At 42.2% G+C, this 18,698-nt stretch overlaps 1 protein-coding gene across 1 annotated transcript in view; it reads right to left on the reverse strand.

Annotated features, from left to right (window-relative positions):
- Positions 1–18,698, reverse strand: part of pkhd1l1.1 (PKHD1 like 1, tandem duplicate 1) — a 246,772-nt gene that overhangs the window by 60,011 nt on the left and 168,063 nt on the right. The window contains 7 exon segments of the mRNA XM_060823999.1: positions 598–688; positions 7,653–7,750; positions 8,834–8,953; positions 11,382–11,489; positions 13,123–13,296; positions 14,401–14,530; positions 15,219–15,337. Of these exon segments, the coding sequence (XP_060679982.1) occupies positions 598–688; positions 7,653–7,750; positions 8,834–8,953; positions 11,382–11,489; positions 13,123–13,296; positions 14,401–14,530; positions 15,219–15,337 (840 nt within the window).

The following is an 18,698-nucleotide window of genomic DNA, read 5'->3' on the forward strand; positions in this document are numbered from 1 at the left end:
AGTGTTACATTGCAGTGTCCTTGCTGCAGTGTTACATTACAGTGTCCTTGCTGCAGCATTACAGTGTCCTTGCTGCAGTGTTACATTGCAGTGTCCTTGCTGCAGCATTACAGTGTCCTTGCTGCAGCATTACATTGCAGTGTCCTTGCTGCAGTGTTACATTACAATGTTCTTGCTGCAGCATTACAGTGTCCTTGCTGCAGCATTACATTGCAGTGTCCTTGCTGCAGTGTTACATTACAATGTTCTTGCTGCAGCAGTACAATGAGAATTGCCCTTGGGCAGACCAAGGCGCAGCATTAAAATGCCAAAACTTTCTGTAGTGGATTGGATATGTGTCATGAGGGTTCTCAGAGGATGGCACATATCAGATGCCAGTGTCCATGGATGTGGGGTATTGCAGTGTAACTCTTTAAACCTTGGTATCTTTCTGGTGAGTCTACACTATCTCCAAGATTTGGACTTCTCGGTTGCTCATCCAGACCCGTATACATGAAACAAGTATACATTGTTTACCTGGGCAAAATGGAACAATGTCAATGACATAGAAATGTTAGATACAAAGTGAGTGCAGGTCTCCTTGAGGTTGAGACTTACCTGGACATGGTACCCCATTGATTCGATAACCAGCCTTCTCAAATCCTGCAACAATGTTTCCTTGAAGCACAACATCAGAGCCTTCAATTACCTTTAAGTATAAATAAAATCCAAATATAAACTTCACAGCATCTTACAAATAATAGAGTGCTTATTTTCCTGAACAATTTTGAATGTAAATACCTACAAGAAACTTACAACAGAGACACAGGCCATTCAGCCCAATTAATGTCAATCCCAATCATTACAGTTTACACCCACTCGATCCAATGCCTGTTCCTGAGGACCAGGTTTTCATGGAATTGGGGAAACTCAACAAACCTGTAAAAATATTGTGCGAGGCCACCATTTTTTGATGTAGAAATCCCAATCCCATTTCAAAATGTGTTTTGGTAGGGGAGAGCAAGCAAGTTGTGACTCAAATCCAGCAGGACATTGTGAACTCAGTTCAAATAGATCTCATTTTTGCTGGAGTGAAGGTGAAAGTTACTAAATTTTAGAGGTAATGCTCTTGAGGAGTGAATAAGGTCTATAAAACTATCACAATGTGAAGATATTTGGAAAGTAAAGTCAAGATAGGATTTTCATGGTGAATGGCAGGGCCTCAGAAGTGAAGTGGAACAGAGGGACCTTAGAGTTCAAGTGCACGGTTCTCTGAAAGTGGAGTCACAGGTAGACAGGGAGTGAAGAAATCTTTCGGCATACTGGCCTTCACCAGTCAGGGCACTGAGTGTAGAAGTTGGGAAGTTATGTTGCAGTTGTACAGGATGTTGGTGAGGCCGCACTTGGAGTATTGTGTTCAATTTTGGTCACCTTGTCATAGGAAGGATGTTATTAAACTTGAAAAGGTGCAGAAGAATTTTACAAAGATGTTGCCAGGACTCAATGGTCTGAGTTATCGGGAGAGGTTGTACAAGCTAGGATTTTTTTCTTTAGAGTGTAGAAGACTGAGGGGGGATCTTATAGAAGTGTATATGATCATGGGAGGCATGGATAAGGTGAATGCACTCAGTTTTTTTTCCCCGGAGTTGGGGAATCACGGACTAGAGGGCAGTTTAAGGTTAGGGAGGAAAAAATAAAAGGGGACCTGAGGGGTACCCTTTTTGCACAGAGGGTGGTACACATATGGAATGAACTGCCAGCAGAAGTTGTTGAATTGGCCAAATTGACATCATTTAAATGACATTTGGACAAATACATGGATAGGAAAGAATTAGAAGGATATGGGCCAAGTGCAGGGTAATGGTATTAGCATAAGTGGACATTTTGGTCGGCATGGACCTGTGTCGGCAAAAGGGCCCGTCTCCCTGCTGTAGGACTCTATGACTCTATTTGAATCTCCAACCCCTTAAAAATAAAATAGAAATGAGGATTCCTGTGTCAGTGAGAGTTGAATTATTTCTGTTCTATAAATGTTGCTCATTGACATTTTCCCCAACAGTTATTGTTTTTTCCTTATAAATGTTTAACTGTTTTCCACAAATTCATATTATGCCAGCAGGGAAATCCAAGTTCATGATATGATTGACATCACAAAAAAAAATTAAAGGATTATTTGTTTTTGATGAGAGGATATGAATAAGAGTGTGTTTTTATAAATAATTAAGGCTTAAGTTTGAAAAGTTTTGAATGGGCTTTCATAAATGCGAGTCGATAAGTGTGGTGCTGGAAAAGCACAGCCAGTCAGACAGCATTCGAGTAGCAGGAGAGTCGACGTTTTGAGCATAAGCTCTGATCTCCAGCATTTGCAGTGCTCACTTTCTCCCAGTTTCATAAATGGGAGTAGATCTTTAATACACTGGAGACTGGAGTAGACATTTATACCTTTGTTTTATTGAACCTGGTGTATCTTTGATGGATATTGGATGAGTTGGAATGAGGTTGTAAGGGGTCATGGAATTGTGTGTGGATCAGGACCTGATGTTAAGATGGAACACGGAGAGGGTGAGGGCTAGAAGAGCTAATATGGAGTAAGTAACTGAGGTGAGGTTCCAAAGAATCAAGAGGGTCCGTTTAAAAGGATACTTCAGCATTCAGTAGTTTCCGAGAATACCTCCAGTCTGAGTCTGAGGACAGTGGGAATGACCCAATGTCCTCTGAACAACAACAGTGAAGCTCAGAGAAGTTTCTCCTGAGGCAAGAGTGGTGTGTTGGGAAATTTTTCAACTTACGTTCCCTGCCTCAGGAGTGAAATTCTGAGCCTGAGTCTCTGCTATGGTTCCGAGAGTAGGACTCATGCCTCTTGAGTCACGAAGGTCCAGATTTAGGTTCCAGGTTCCACACCAGAGTTTGAGCACAAAACTCAAAGGTGACACTGTATTAAGGGGGTGCTGCCCTCTGACAGGTGCTGTTATTCAGACACCACCCCTTCAGCCTGCTCAGATGACTGTAGTAGATAAGTCTGGAGAGGAATGAAGCGGTGTTTGTCGAGGTTCGTACCGAGTAGCGCCGTGACGCAGGACTCCATGCTCTGCGGTCTGTTCCCTGGGATGCACACCGTGAAGAACATCAACTGTGCCTAGAGGATCATCAACTAGGTGAAGAACGCTCTCTGGGCCGTCCAAAACCTGTTGATCGTCCAGCTGAAGAAGTTGCCCCCGACTGAGTGTTGCAGACTGGCACATTCCAAGGTCCAGGACTACGTGTTGAGGGATGCGCTGATGCTTGGGGCAGCTGCCGCCAAGACGCGGTGGGGAAAGACCACCGTGTAACGTCTGCCTGCCTAAGAAGAACAGGGGGGCGATGCAGTAAGGGGGCTCCACTGACCCCCCCAGCTAAATATGTGGATAATAATCGTACAGACCTGTATATATGAACGATTACTCTGTCTCTGTATACAAAGAAATGGAACATTTACGTATGTATGGCATGACCAATCGTACAGATCATCAAAATATTTTATGAATAAAGTGTATTTTTGAAATTAAAAAAAGGTGGCTGTAGTAGATCACGTCACCCTACTTTGACGAGGAGTGGGGACCTCTCTCAACCATGCTGGACAATATGTATCCCTCAATCAGCAGTCCAAAATATATAATCTGCTTACTCTCACATTGCTGTATGTGGGAACTTGCTGTAAAGAGATTGGTGTTGGGTTTCAAATATTCCAACACTGACAGTACTTCAAAAAGAACATTATTGGCTGTAAGGGACATTGAGGCATTTGTTGGTCATGAAAATGTACTTGTAAATGCAAGTCTTTCTTTTTCGATGCTTCTTAAATGTTCTAAAGATTCAGTTAAAATGTGATAGTAGATAGCAGATCATTGGGTGAGGATTGTAGGGAAATAGGGTTACCTCAGGTTACAACAGGATCTTGACCAGATGGGCCAATGGGCTGAGAAGTGGCAAATGGAGGTTTGTTCAGATAAATGGGAGGTGCTGCTTTTTGGGAAAGCAAACCTTAGCAGGGCTTATATGCTTAATGGTAAGGTCCTAGAGAGTGTTGCTGAACAAATAGACCTTGGAGTGCAGGTTCATAGCTCCTTGAAAGTGGAGTCACAGGTAGATAGGATAGTGAGGAAGGCGTTTGGTATGCTTTCTTTTATTGGTCAGAGTATTGAGTACAGGAGTTGGCAGGTCATGTTCTGTCTGTACAGGACATTGGTTAGGCCGCTGTTGGAATATTGCGTGCAATTCTGGTCTCCTTCCTATCGGAAAGATGTTGTGAAACTTGAAAGGGTTTAGAAAGGATTTACAAGGATGTTGCCACGGTTGGAGGATTTGAGCTATAAGGAGAGGCTGAACAGGCTGGGGCTGTTTTCCCTGGAGCGTCGGAGGTTGAGGGGTGACCTTATAGATGTTTCTAAAATCACAAGAGGCATGGATAGGATAAATAGACAAAGTCTTTTCCCTAGGGTGGGGGGAGTCCAGAACTAGAGGCATAGGTTTAGGGTGAGAGTGGAAAGATATAAAAGAGACCTAAGGGCAACTTTTTCACACAGAGGATGGTACGTGTATGGAATGAGCTGCCAGAGGAAATGGTGGAGGCTGATACAATTGCAACATTTAAAAGGCATTTGGATGGGTATATGAATAGGAAGAGTTTGGGGTGATATGGGTCGGGTGCTGGCAAGTGGGACTAGATTGAGCTGGGGTACCTGTTCGGCATGGATGTGTTGGACTGAAGGGTCTGTTTCCATGCTGTACATCTCTATGACTCTATGATTGGGGTGCATGGGTCATGGTGCATAAAGGGCACAGAGCATAGCATCTGGGTCAGACTGCAGAGCAGAACAATTAATATCCTTGACTGATGTTGTTCAAATGTTGAACTGGACAAATTCTCATTGCTGACCAGACTGAACCCATCCCTGTAATACACTGTTACGAAGAGGGTAAATGAATAGGAATGGCAGCAGAATGTCCACCTCGGGTATTGCGTTGAGTTAGGTTTTCCATCAGAGTAAGTACAGCCTGGGATTATTATCCAGTTGGGATTTGCTAAAAAAGGAGATGAGTTGGATGAATGGGGAGAAGAGGAAAGTGCAGATAAGCCAGCAATATCCCAACTGAGGTGTAAATATCAGACTGGCCAGAACAAAGGAGACAAGAAAAACTAGTACAAAAGGTAGCAGCAGCATCATATTAACCAATTGAGATGTTGTAAGGGATTCCTTTGTAGTGTTAAGTTTCCTCCGCTACATCGATGACTGTATCGGCGCTGCCTCGTGCTCCCACAAGGAGGTTGAACAGTTCATCAACTTTACTAACACCTTCCATCCCGACCTCAAATTCACCTGGACTGTCTCAGACTCCTCCCTCCCCTTCCTAGACCTTTCCATTTCTATCTCGGGCGACTGACTCAACACAGACATCTACTATAAACCGACTGACTCCCACAGCTATCTGGACTACACCTCCTCCCACCCTGCCCCCTGTAAAATCTCCATCCCATATTCCCAATTCCTTCGTCTCCGCCGCATCTGCTCCCAGGAGGACCAGTTCCAACACCGCACAGCCCAGATGGCCTCCTTCTTCAAGGACCGCAGATTCCACCCAGACATGATCGATGATGCCCTCCCCTGCATCTCCTCCACTTCCCGCTCCTCCGCCCTTGAGCCCCGCTCCTCCAACCGCCACCAAGACAGAACCCCACTGGTTCTCACCTACCACCCCACCAACCTCCGTATACAACGTATCATCCGCCGTCATTTCCGCCACCTCCAAACGGACCCCACCACCAGGGATATATTTCCCTCCCCTCCCCTATCAGCATTCCGCAAAGACCACTCCCTTCGTGACTCCCTCGTCAGGTCCACATCCCCCACCAACCCAACCTCCACTCCCGGCACCTTCCTCTGCAACCGCAGGAAATGTAAAACTTGCGCCCACACCTCCTCCCTCACTTCCCTCCAAGGCCCCAAGGGATCCTTCCATATCCGCCACAAGTTCACCTGTACCTCCACACACATCATTTATTGCATCCGCTGCACCCGATGTGGCCTCCTCTATATTGGGGAGACGGGCCGCTTACTTGCAGAACGCTTCAGAGAACACCTCTGGGACGCCCTGACCAACCAACCCAACCACCCCGTGGCTCAACACTTTAACTCTCCCTCCCACTCCACCGAGGACATGCAGGTCCTTGGACTCCTCCACCGGCAGAACATAACAACACGATGGCTGGAGGAGGAGCGCCTCATCTTCCGCCTGGGAACCCTCCAACCACAAGGAATGAACTCAGATTTCTCCAGTTTCCTCATTTCCCCTCCCCCCACCTTGTCTCAGTCGGTTCCCTCAACTCAGCACCGCCCTCCTAACCTGCAATCTTCTTCCTGACCTCTCCGCCCCCACCCCACTCCGGCCTATCACCCTCACCTTGACCTCCTTCCACCTATCACATCTTCATTGCCCGTCCCCCAAGTCCCTCCTCCCTACCTTTTATCTTAGCCTGCCTGGCACACTCTCCTCATTCCTGATGAAGGGCTTATGCCTGAAACGTCGAATTTCCTGTTCCTTGGATGCTGCCTAACCTGTTGTGCTTTAACCAGCAACACATTTTCAGTTAAGATGAAAATATCAAATTAAATATTGCAAAGGCTGTTATGTCAGCAGTGCATCAATGTTGTGAGAAAGAACCTCATTTTGATGTATTTTCTGTGCATCAAGTGATGTGATTCACATTAAAGAGGACGGTTGGTTGATGACACTAGGACAGCATTTTGGACAAGTGATATTTTGTAAAGAGAACAACTGGTCTCCCATCTATCAGAAGGATGTTGTGAAACTTGAAAGGGTTCAGAAAAGATTTACAAGGATGTTGCCAGTGTTGGAGGGTTTGAGCTATAGGGAGTGGCTGAATCGGCTGGGGCTGATTTCTCTGGAGCATTGGAGGCTGAGAGGTGACCTTACAGAGGTTGATAAAATTATGAGAGGCATTGATAGGGTAAATAGACAAGGTCTTTTCCCTGGGGCGGGAGAGTCCAGAACGAGAGCACAAAGGTTTAGGGTGAGAGGGGAAAAATTTAAAAGGAACCTGAGGGGCAACTTTTTCATGCAGAGGTTGGTGCATGTATGGAATAAGCTGTCAGAGGAAGTGGTGGAGGCTGGTACAGTTACCATATTTAAAAGGCATCTGGATGGGTTTAGAGGGATACGGACCTGGTGCAGGCAAATGGGACTACATTAGTTTAGGATATCTGTATGGATAAGTTGGACCAAAGGCTCTGTTTCCGTGCTGTACATCTCTATGACTCTACATGAGAACAGGTTCTGACCATCATGTAGCATAGCTGACAGTCAGAAAATGACCTTTGGTCAGTTGGAAACTAGATTGTGAGATTCCATTTATAACAGCTACTTTGTTATTGATATCTGAGCAGTTGAAAAATATACTTGGCCTGCACATGAAGACTCAGTTAATTGAGTGTGATGTACGTTTCCGAGAGTATACTTGGTTTTCATGCGCTGGCATTGTGATGGCACCCCAGTGGATTTGATGATGGCAAGTAATGACTCACTTTGGGGCAAAATCAAATTGAATTTCCCACTGTCAAAATAACAATTTGGTTAAATATGCTTTGCTCTCTTTCATTAAATACAATGGGTTTGACCTCAATTGCTGCAGTCCAAATATTGGAAAGTGAAGACCACAAGGTGAGAGCCAATAAATTCCTCCTCGCCCGATTCCTGTCACCCGTTAATGTGATACCTAGGACAGGTCAGAACAACCAATTGATATTCAGCCACACTGAAGTCATTTCATAATAAACAGATACAGATTAGGAGTAGTTTGATCTGATCATGGTCTCAACTTTGCTTTCTTCTCTTCCTCCAATTGTTTGTAACTTTGGAATTGCTTGTGTATCAAGAAACTATCTAATTCAGCCTCAAATATATTCAGTGACCCAGTTTCCACTGCTTTCTGGGGTAGGGGATTCCATAGACTAACAACCCTCTGTGAGAAATGACTTTCCCCTCATCTCCACCTTCAATGAGAGAGCCCTGATTTTTTAAACTGAAAGGTTTAGTCTTTCTCACATGAGGAATCATCCTCTCAGCATTATCTTGTCAAGTCCCCTCAGCATCTGACATGTATCAATAATGATCACCTCTCATTCTTTTAGACATACAGCCCTTTCCTCATAAAGGTGAGCCTGTTATCACAGGAATCAATTGGATGCATATTCACTGGAAGTTTTCTAACATACTTGTATCTTCTTTAAAATAAGATTAGAATTGTACACGATACTGTAGATGCGATCTCACCAATGTCCTGCACAAATGTAGCAAAACTGATTGATTTTTATGTTATTTTCTCCCTTGCAATAAATTACATCATTACGTTTGTCTTCCCAATCATTTGCTACACCAGCAGTCTAACTGTGAGTCACATCCCATAATGCCCCGATACCTCTGTCCCACAGAACTCTTCAGTCTCTCACCACTTAAGGAATATATTATTTTTCTATTCTTCTTGCCAAAATGGACAAATTCACATTTTCTCACAATACCTTCCATTTGTCAAATTATTGCTCACCCAGTTAAACTATCAATATCTCTTTGCATACTCCTGCTCTTCCTGATGCCATGCTCAGTAAATGTACAAATATCATTCATCAACATTCTGAAGTGAAATGCTTTACTGTAGATCTTGACTTTATTCAATGATGTAAGGATGAGTGAAAACTATTTGACATCGTGAAAAACAGGATAACTCACATGTGCCTGGCTTACACCTAAACACACAATTTAACATCCTTTACGTATATCTACATGCTAAGATTATGATTACCTCCATCATAAGTTTTGAATATGACATTATCATCAATATTAAGGCCACTTGTTCCAAAGACTCCTATCGCAGGAGCAAATCCATGGTGGAAAGCACATCCACGAATGTAGGAATCATTTTCTACAATCTGTAAAGCGATAGTTCGAATGAATCACAGTCAATCAATTTGGTCCTCATCCATTTCTTATGATATCACAGAATATCAGTAGTGATTCTGGAATTTGCTGTTTGCTCTTGGGGGGATACCCCCTTCTATCTCATTCAGCCCCATTTCCATTTAAGATTATGCTGCTTCTTTAATAAAGTTATGTTGTCCTTGTATTTTTTTCAGGGGAATCATAAAGGCAGAGGTTCTGATATGTCTGGAAAATCTACTTTAGAAAGCTTTTAAGTGTTTTTTTTAAAAACACTTGTACAATGAAAGGAGAATGGCCAGTTCTCTCAGTTCAGGGTTTGGTTTGGTTTGGTTTTAGCAAGCTGTTTTGTTTGCAGCTGTGGGTCAAGTTTTAGCTGGGAACCTAAAGGAGCAGTTCCATGCTGATCCTCTCTCTGTCTGACACCTCTCCTGTAAGAACCTGCGTTTGATTTTACCATTTTGTGCTTAGGGGGTGTTTATGGGGATGTTGCAAATATTTGGAACAGCATCGTTAAGTTGTGATAGAGTCGAGTGGGTCTTCAGATGGGTTAAGTTATTCTAAGTTTGGTTCTCCTCTGATTGTGTTTCATTCAGTAGTCTGTAAATACATTTTGTTTTGTTTAAATCTGCGTGGTTGGGGCAGCTGCATCACTTCTGGAATATCCACTGCTTAAAACAACTAGAAAATTTGGGCTATATTCTTGAAATATTTTGAGGGGTCTGGACTGGTCCATAACACATTATTCATCCTGATTTATGCCAGGTCCTGCCTTTTTGGAAAATGAATCATAAACATGTCCTGAATAAAAATACAAAAACTATCAGTTTATAAACGTTGAGGGAAATGAGTTTCTGACTCTGTGAAAGCCTATCTTTCCTCATGCTCTCCCACTCTGAGATCTTCAGTCAGAAGTCTCATGTTTGAACCTTATTCTGCACAGTGATCCTGCAGATACTCAAAATCGAGAACAAGAGCAAAACATGCTAGCAGTAGGTCAGGCAGCATCTGTGTCTGTGTGAGAGAGAGAGAGACACACATAAAGTTCATGTTTCAGGTTGAGGGATCATTCCTGAAAGAAAAGTGTGTTTATTGTGTGTGTGTGCATGTATGTATATTTATGTGTGCCTATGTCTGTGTGTGCGTGCCTGTGTTTGAGTCAATCTTTGTGTGTGCATTTGACTTTGAGTGTGTCTGTTTGTGTCTGTCTCTGACTGTGTCAATGTGTGTCTCACTTTGTGTTTGTATGTGTCCATCTGTGCCTGTGTCTGCCTGTGTGTGTGTTTTGCTTGTGTATGTGTCTGCATGTGTGTGTATAGAGCAAAGTGAAAGCTTTGCATAAAGTGGAGGCCAGAGATGATTACGTATCAAAAGATTGTGCCGTGCAACAGCCCTTATACTGGATGAAAGTGAATAAAATTGGCTGTGTCCACATAAGGGGAATTACTATTAAAAAAACTCTGAACCTAAATACAATGTGAAGTAATAAAGAAAGCAGTGAGAAGGAAAAGAGCAAAATTTTAAAAAAAGAGAAATGAGAAAAGAACAAGATAAAGGCAGTGGTTATAATCTAAAGTTGTTAAACTCAGCGTTGAGTTGAGAATGCTGTAAAGTGCTGAGTTGAAAGATGAGGTACTGTTCCTCAACTTTGTGTTGAGCTTCACTGGAACACTGCAGCAGGCTGTGAACAGAAAGGTCAACTTGGGAGCAAGGTGAACAATTAAAATGACAAATATTCGAAACTTGGATTATGTTTGTTGACTGATGTGGTCACTCAGTCTGCATTTGTGGTCCCCAGTGTGGAGAATGCCCTGATCAGTGGAAATGAGGGTCAAGTTTTCATTTTGAGGACAACAAACATGATTTGGCACTGAACGCACACTCAAGGAATTAAGGGCAGCAGGCGAACTCTTAAAGCTAGATGGTTAATAAAAGGCTGAATAACTTAAGAGGAGTGGCATGTTGCATTGAAGAGTAAGTAACTGAAAGGGCACTTCAACACGGAGGTCCCTTCATAGCCACCTATTTAAAAAATCAATCATACAAGAGAAAGTAGTCAGCCCACCACCATGGCGGTGGTATTAAGGGTTGGGGATAGCACTCTACATGGTGGGCCTCCAAGCTTGCCAGGAGCACTGGCACACTGGTCTGCCACTGGTGCCTACCTCCTGGCAACTTAACTACCCTCTGTCATTTGGGAAAACTGGAGACCAAATGGAACAGTCTCTATAAAGCTTCAAGTGATTGGGTAAATTTCGGAACATTTGACAAGAATATCAACCTGACAGACTCACACCTGCAGGTGAGGCATGCCATATCTCAATTTGCAGCATTCATCCACCCTCAGGAACTGTCAGAAACACAAGCAAATTAATCTGCATGAAAAATATGAACTTCTTAAAACATTCTGTTACAAACCTCTCCAAGATTGAGGAAAGACACAGAATATCGTGAGCCAAAGTAATTTAAGTAACCATACTGTCCACTGTGATAAAATTCAACATCCTGTATTCTGGCATGACCTACAAAACATAGAAAAACATCAACAATTTAAATTATCTTTAAAAGGTTGTAAAACTGAAAGATTTTTTAAGGACAGTATAGAAACCAGTAAAAGTAATATTTCGTGTAGAAGCTTTCTTGCTTTAAAATGTAAAGAATTAAAGTGAAACTCTTTCAACTTTTGTCTAAAACCTCAACATAGTGTTCAGAAGACTTTCAGATCAATGCGTCAGCGTTGTTGTTGCCAAGATCACTGCGTGCAATTCGAACACAGAAGTGTTTGTGGAGTTAACAAGTTGGATGGGAGCCTGATACCCCATCTGCTTCAGAGCAAATTTTCATTTCTCTTACAAGGACAAAGCATACAAAGATCATTGATCGATGAGGACCAAATCTTAGCATTTAGGGTTATATTGGATATATTATAAATAATCTCACAATAATCTGACAAAAATTCAAATCCTAGTATAGTCACAAGCATGTTTAAGTTCATTCACTTCAGCAGATCTGGAATTTAAAAAAAAGCTACTGCCAGTAACTGAGACACAAGACTACAGAGTTGTGTAAAAATCCACCTGGTTCACTAACATATATACAGGATGAAAATCTGCTGATCTTACCTATTTCAGTTTATAAGTAATTTCAGGCCTACAGCAATTTGAGTTGACTCTTAACTTTGGTATGCCTTGTAGGTCAAAACTACTATAGAAAATATAACAATTTCCTCTCTAATTACACTGTTCACCAGATAGACTGCAGCAACTCATTATAATTTTTCCAAAGTAATTAAGGATAGGCAATAAATGATGATCCTTGCCAGTGATAGAAGTATCCATGAGTGAATAAAGATTTTATGGTTATACACCGTCCCCAACTGACCCCAACTGTTACATCTAACTGATCCGCAAAGCTGTTATTTTCGGCTTATGGAAATACATTTAGTACAATTCTGATATTCTGTTATGGACATCTCAGAGAAACGTAGGAAGCAGGAAATATAATGGTTCTCTGAAAATAAAACAGATTTATTGAGTTTAAAAAAAACATTGCTCCTCTTGGCCAATACGTTCAGGTAAAACATCTTTACTCTCTTCTCTGCAACTTAATAATCTTAAACTACAAAAGGTATGGAAATGCACCAATCACCAACTTCTGCGTAGTCTATGAGATAATTATTTTGCTTGTTTACAGCCAGTGACCAAAGACTATATTCGATGGCAATGCCTAAAGTGAGCACTTTGCACATCTTGGCAGACACATCAGGAAATCACACCCTTAGCCTCAGATTTTAACACACAGTAATATTATTCTTACCTATTTAAATGTAAGAACACAAAAATTGAATAATCCTCCTCAAAGTTCACCTCCAACCTGAAACTACGTTTTCATGCCACCAAATGATCTTCAACTTCCCCTGAACTAAATCTCTTCTCCATAATCCTAACTATAGGACAAGTTTTGCTTTTCTGGATATCTGGCTCTCCATTCTTATCACAGTTCTGACAAATCCCAGTCCGAGCTGATGAAAGGTAACTCAGTACTCTCTCATAACAACTTTCTGCCCATTCTCCAGGAGCACTGTTACAAGAGATCTTAGCAAATATGTTTCAACATTCTTTGGGAGATTTCATAACCTAAATAAGGACGAGATACCTTTGAACTCCAGCCCGTTATGAAAGAAGGAACTGATCAAGACTCGTGCTCCAAACAATTCATCTGCCTTGTCAGGGCGATGATGGCCAATGATCTTGATGTTTCTGCTGAGCAGGCCAATATCTGCTGCCATAGTGTAACTCTGGCCTCTTCCCTTCAATTCCTGTGTTTCCGCTTGAAGAAAATGAACAATCTCCAATCAGATTGATTCACAGACATGGACACAGCCATTAACAAAAATCGCACTCCATGAAATGGGTTCAGAACAATATAAACATGTTATCTTCAATTATCTTAATAGAACAACAAATTTATTTGCAGGAAATATTGAAATGCATCCATTATGTAGTTCCATCATAACTTGCATTAATTTATTTTTGCAAACATGGTTTTAAAATAGTATTTTTGAAAATGCACTACCCTTTTGGTTTTTTTCCATCTCAATTTTAGTTTCATTCATGTAAAGGATCTTTGGATCTTTTTTACTTCATTAAAGATGCTCCATAAATACATGTTATTCTGGGGAGGCTAAATGTCTTTGATACAATGGGTCATTTTCATACACCAAGCATTGAACTAACCTGCTCCTTAGTTGTCCTAATGAGGTCCCTCTAGTTCCAAATCCACTGTAGGGGATTTATCTACTAGATCAGTCTTCCAGAGGTATGTATGCTGGATTTGTTTCTTTGTTTAGGTTCAGGGTCTCCGAAGTATAAAAAGAATAAAGAGGCACTGGAGAAGGTGAAAGAACAGACTTACAAGGAAGACACCAGAATAACAGGAGAAGATGAACTGACTAGAATCCTTCTCTTGGAAAAGGTGACTCAATTGAGGCCTTTAAAGTAATGAAAGGTTTTGAGACAATGGGTACAGAGAGAATGTTTTCTCCTGTGGGAAGAGCAAAACTAGAGGCCTCCAATATATGATGGTCACCAGGAGAAGTGCCTTCCCCCAGAGAGTGGTGATTATATGGAACTTGCTAAGACAGGGACTGGCTGATTTAAATAATAAACATGCATTGCAGGAGAAACTAATCAAGTAGGTGAGGGAGAAGGGAATACAACATTATGCTGAGAGGAAAGAGGAAGAGAGAGGGTTGATTGGAGGTATAATGCTGGCATGGGGTGGGTGGGTTGAATGGCCTGATTCCATGCTGTAAAGTCTATGCCATTCTCTGTAATTCTCTCTGTTGGTGATAAATTGCAGCAGAGGGTGTTCAGATCTCATTACTGACAGTACCAAGAGACCGATTAGAATTTCCATTCAGCCGAGACTTACCGATGTGTGTGTACGATAGTGCTTCGTTCAAGCCCAATGTCTTTCTATCAAAGGAGATATAGTGGATCGTTCTGATTTCTGTCTGTGTGTAATTATAGCTCGTTGTTGACACAAGAATCTCATCTCCTTCCTGAACAAAATTAACATCAATCAGCAGGTTTCATCTCTAAAAATCTGAACCACAAGATAAACTATATCATGTTTAGAATTCCCTTGTTGACCTGGATTAAGTAGATTAATGCCCCCCACCCTCACTGACCAACCAGCAGCCAAGTTTATGAGATTAAGTCCTGACAGAATCTGTGACTGATTTAAAGTTAGCCCTTGGACAGGATATCCTGTTGAAATGCTGCAGCGAGGGTTCGCGTGGGAGGAAGGTAAGGATGAAGGTGGAAAGTGCAGAGGGATGCACTGATATTAACTGGACAAACTGGGGTGGGGGGAGGGTGCACCGAGTAAGATGGTAGGAGCCAGAGAATTTGGTTGTCCAAGTGAGTGGCATACAAACAAAAATGAGGGGAGGGAAATGCCTCTATCCCTGCTCATGGACTAGTTATAGGGGGTCAAAGAACAGATGATGTTCTCAGTGCTCAGAGGTGGGCTGTTTTTAGACAAGGTGAACCTGAGTTCAGAATCCTGTTAAATGGTCTTGATGCAGAATCCTCCCAACTCAGTGAAGTTTCACTATGTTGGGCTCCCTCTCCCCCAGTTATTGATCCCAATCCTTGTACAAATTGGAAGAGGTTATGCCTCTGGAAGAATCCATTCCCGAACAATCAGTGTTAGGCTACTTACAGTACGGCCCCCATCCCGAATACCTGCCAATCGACGGCTTCAACCAGAGTTATGTTGAGGGAGCCGGCATGTGCTGTTGAGCCTAGTTTGGTTTTATAGACCAAATGGGGAATACCGTGCAGATCCAGTCCTCCAAACACACCTACAGAACAAAGAGGCAAAGCAGAAACATTGCAGCCCTGAACTCTAGGAAAGAAAACTGGGCAACAGTTTCAGACAAACAAATCAACTGGCAAACTGAAAATACAGGCACTGAAACCAACATTGGAAACAAACAGTTACACAGAAAGTGGAGTGGGACAGTAAATGATGTCATGAAGCACATGGTCACACAGAAGTGGTTTTGGAAATCTCAAAGTTCCTTCCCAATGAGGATGCTTTTTGAGAAAGAGGATGGGGTGGAGTGGAGTGAAAATTTGAAACTAAGATCAAAAGGTTTTTGTGAGGTAGGGGGAAGAAGAAATACGGAGCACAGGCAGATTAAAGACGTTCAGGGACAGATCATAGACATCATAGAATTTCTACAGTGTGGAAATAGGTCATTTGGCCCATTAAACTTTCATTGACCAGCCAAAGAACATCCATCCAGACCCATCCCCCTATCATATCCTTGTAACCTTGCATGTCCCATGGTTAATCCATCCAGCCTGCAATTCCATGGACACTATGGGCAATTTAGCATGGCCAGTCCACCTAACCTGTACGTCTTTTGCCTGTGGGTGGAAACTGGAACACCGAGAGGAAACCCATGCAGACATGGAGAATGGGCAAATCCCCACAGACAGTCGCCCAAAGGTGGAATCTAACCTAGGTCCCTGGTGCTGTGAGGCAGCAGTGCTAACCACTGTGCCACCATTGTATGGTGTAAAAGCATGAGGGACTGAACGTTTTCTCTTACATCTTTTATTCCACTCTGTGGGTTCCAACTTGTTGGTTATATATTCATCATATTAAGGATTGATAGGCTACTTGTACCTTTAGAATATATATTTCTAAAAATATATCCATCCAGATGCCTCTTAAATGGTGTAACGCTACCTACTTCCCCTACTTCCTCTAGCAGCTTATTCCATATACACACCACCCTCTGCGTAAAACATTGCCCCTTAGGTCCCTTTTAAATCTTTCCCCTCTCACCTTAAACCTTCAGTTTCAGACTCTGCTGCCCTGGGGAAAAGACTTTGGCTATTCACCCTATCCATACCCTTTATGATTTTATAAACTTCTATATGATCACCCCTCAGCCTCCAACTCTGTAAGGAAAATAGCCCAGTCTGTTAGTGTCTCCTTTTAGCTCAAATTCTCCAACCCTGGCAACAGTCTTGTAAATCTTGTTTGAACCCTTTCAAGTTTCACAATATCCTTCCCAGAGGGGGGAGATCAGAATTTAATGACCAATAAAGGCAAGCATGCCAAACACCTTCTTCACTATCCTATCTACTTGTGACTCTACTTTCAAAGAACGATTAGTCTGCACTCCAAGGTCTCTTTGTTCAACAACATTCCCCTGTAACTTACCACTATGTGTATAAATCCTGCTCTGAGGCAGCAGTGCTAATCACTGTGCCATGCCAATATACAGCACATCGACTGCATTGGATCAAGAAGGCAGCTCATCATTACCTTCTCGAGGGCAACTAGGGTCAGACAATTAATGCTGTCCAACCAATGATGCTCATGTCCCATGAATGAATTAATTAAAAAAAAATACTAACTGGAACAGACAAAGCATGAAAGGCTTACAGGGGGCAGAATTCTTAAAAATGTATCCATGAAACCTTTTTAACCTAACAGACAGAAAACCCTACAAGTCAAGGGGCAGTGCTGGAACTAATTTGCAGGAATAAAGCCAGGCAGGTGGGAGAAATATCACTGGAGGAGCATTTCAGTAATAGTGATCATAACACAGTAAGATTGAAGGTAGTCACAAAGATGGACTGGAAAGAAAAATTCTGAACTGGGATTAGGCCACTTTCAATATAAGACAGGATCTGGCCAAAAGGGACTGGAGCAGCTGTCTGTGGGAAGATATGAAGCAGAGCAGTGGTACATAAGTAAGGAGATTGCAAGGCTTTGTCATTAATTTTCAAATCCTCTCTGTGCACAGGAGATGTGTTAGAGGACTAGTAGGCAGCTAATGTAGTCCTGTTCTTCAAGAGGGGTGGTGAGAACAAAAGAGGGAACTGTAGGCCAGTGAATTTAACATTAGTAGGAAACGTTTGGAAAGCATTTATTGGAAAGGGAATGATTAAATTAGGATAAATAGCATGATTTTATTAGGGGGAGATTATGTCTGATAGGTTTGATTGAACCTTTTGAGGCGATGACTAGATGTGTGCAGTAGATATAGTCTACTTAGACTTCAATAAGGCTTTTGATATGGTACTGCGTAGTGTGGACCGTCAAAAGGTAAGAGTCCATGGGATCCAGGGCAATTTGATAAACTGATCCAAAATTGGCTTAGTGGCAGGAGACTAAGTGATGGTCAAAGATTGTATTTTTAATTGGAGGCCTCTACTCAGTGGCATGCTGCAGAGAATTTGTAGAATACTTTGATAATTTAGATATGAAAGTAGGAGATTTGATCAGTGAGTTTTCATATGACATTAAATTGTTTGTGTGGTAGATAACGAGGAGGAACATGGGTTGCTTCTGATTGGCAGAACAATAAGCAAACTGGAAAAGTGAAAGATGATGCATTTGGGAGGACCATCAAGGCAAGTGATGCAGTGATGACTGATATGGCCCTAGGAAATACAGAGGATCAGAGGGACCTTGGTGTGCATGTCTATAGATCTTTGAAGGCAGCAGATGAGGTAGATAAGAATGCATGTGGAATATTTGCCTTTATTACTCAAGGCACTGAATTAAAGAGTAGAGGGGTTATAATGGAGCTGTATATAATATTAGTTAGGCAACAGCTGCAGTAATGTGGACAATTCTGGTCATCATGCTATAGGAAAGATGTGACTGCACTAGAGAGGGTGCTGAGGAAATTCACCAGGATGTTACCTGGGGGGAGCAATTCAGTTGTGAAGAGAGACTAGATAGACAGGAGTTGTTTCCCTCATAGAGAATGTGGGGGTAGCACATGATTGAGGTATACACAATTATGTGGGACATAGGCAGAGTAGATAGGAATTAATTTTCGCTTAGTGAACTATCAACCAGGGGAAACAAATTCAGGTTAAGGGGCAGGTGGTTTAGAGGACATTTAAGGAAACTTCTTTACACCCAGAGGGTGGTATGTATCTGGAACTCACTGTCTGAAATGCTGTCAGAGGCAAGAACCATCACATCATTTAAGCCATATTTAGATGAACACTTGAATTGTCATGGCATACAAAGCAATGGGCCAAGTGCTGGAAGATGGGATGAGAATTGAAAGGTGCCAACAGGCATGATGGGCCAGCCCTTTCTATCTATTATACTCGATGACTTTTTGTGTGACACGGCCATTTCATCATCAATCTTTAAAAGCAAAGTGATCAGAATCACAAGGT

This window comes from Hemiscyllium ocellatum, chromosome 4 (genome assembly GCF_020745735.1).
Source record: "Hemiscyllium ocellatum isolate sHemOce1 chromosome 4, sHemOce1.pat.X.cur, whole genome shotgun sequence".
NCBI classification, from domain to species: Eukaryota; Metazoa; Chordata; class Chondrichthyes; order Orectolobiformes; family Hemiscylliidae; genus Hemiscyllium; species Hemiscyllium ocellatum.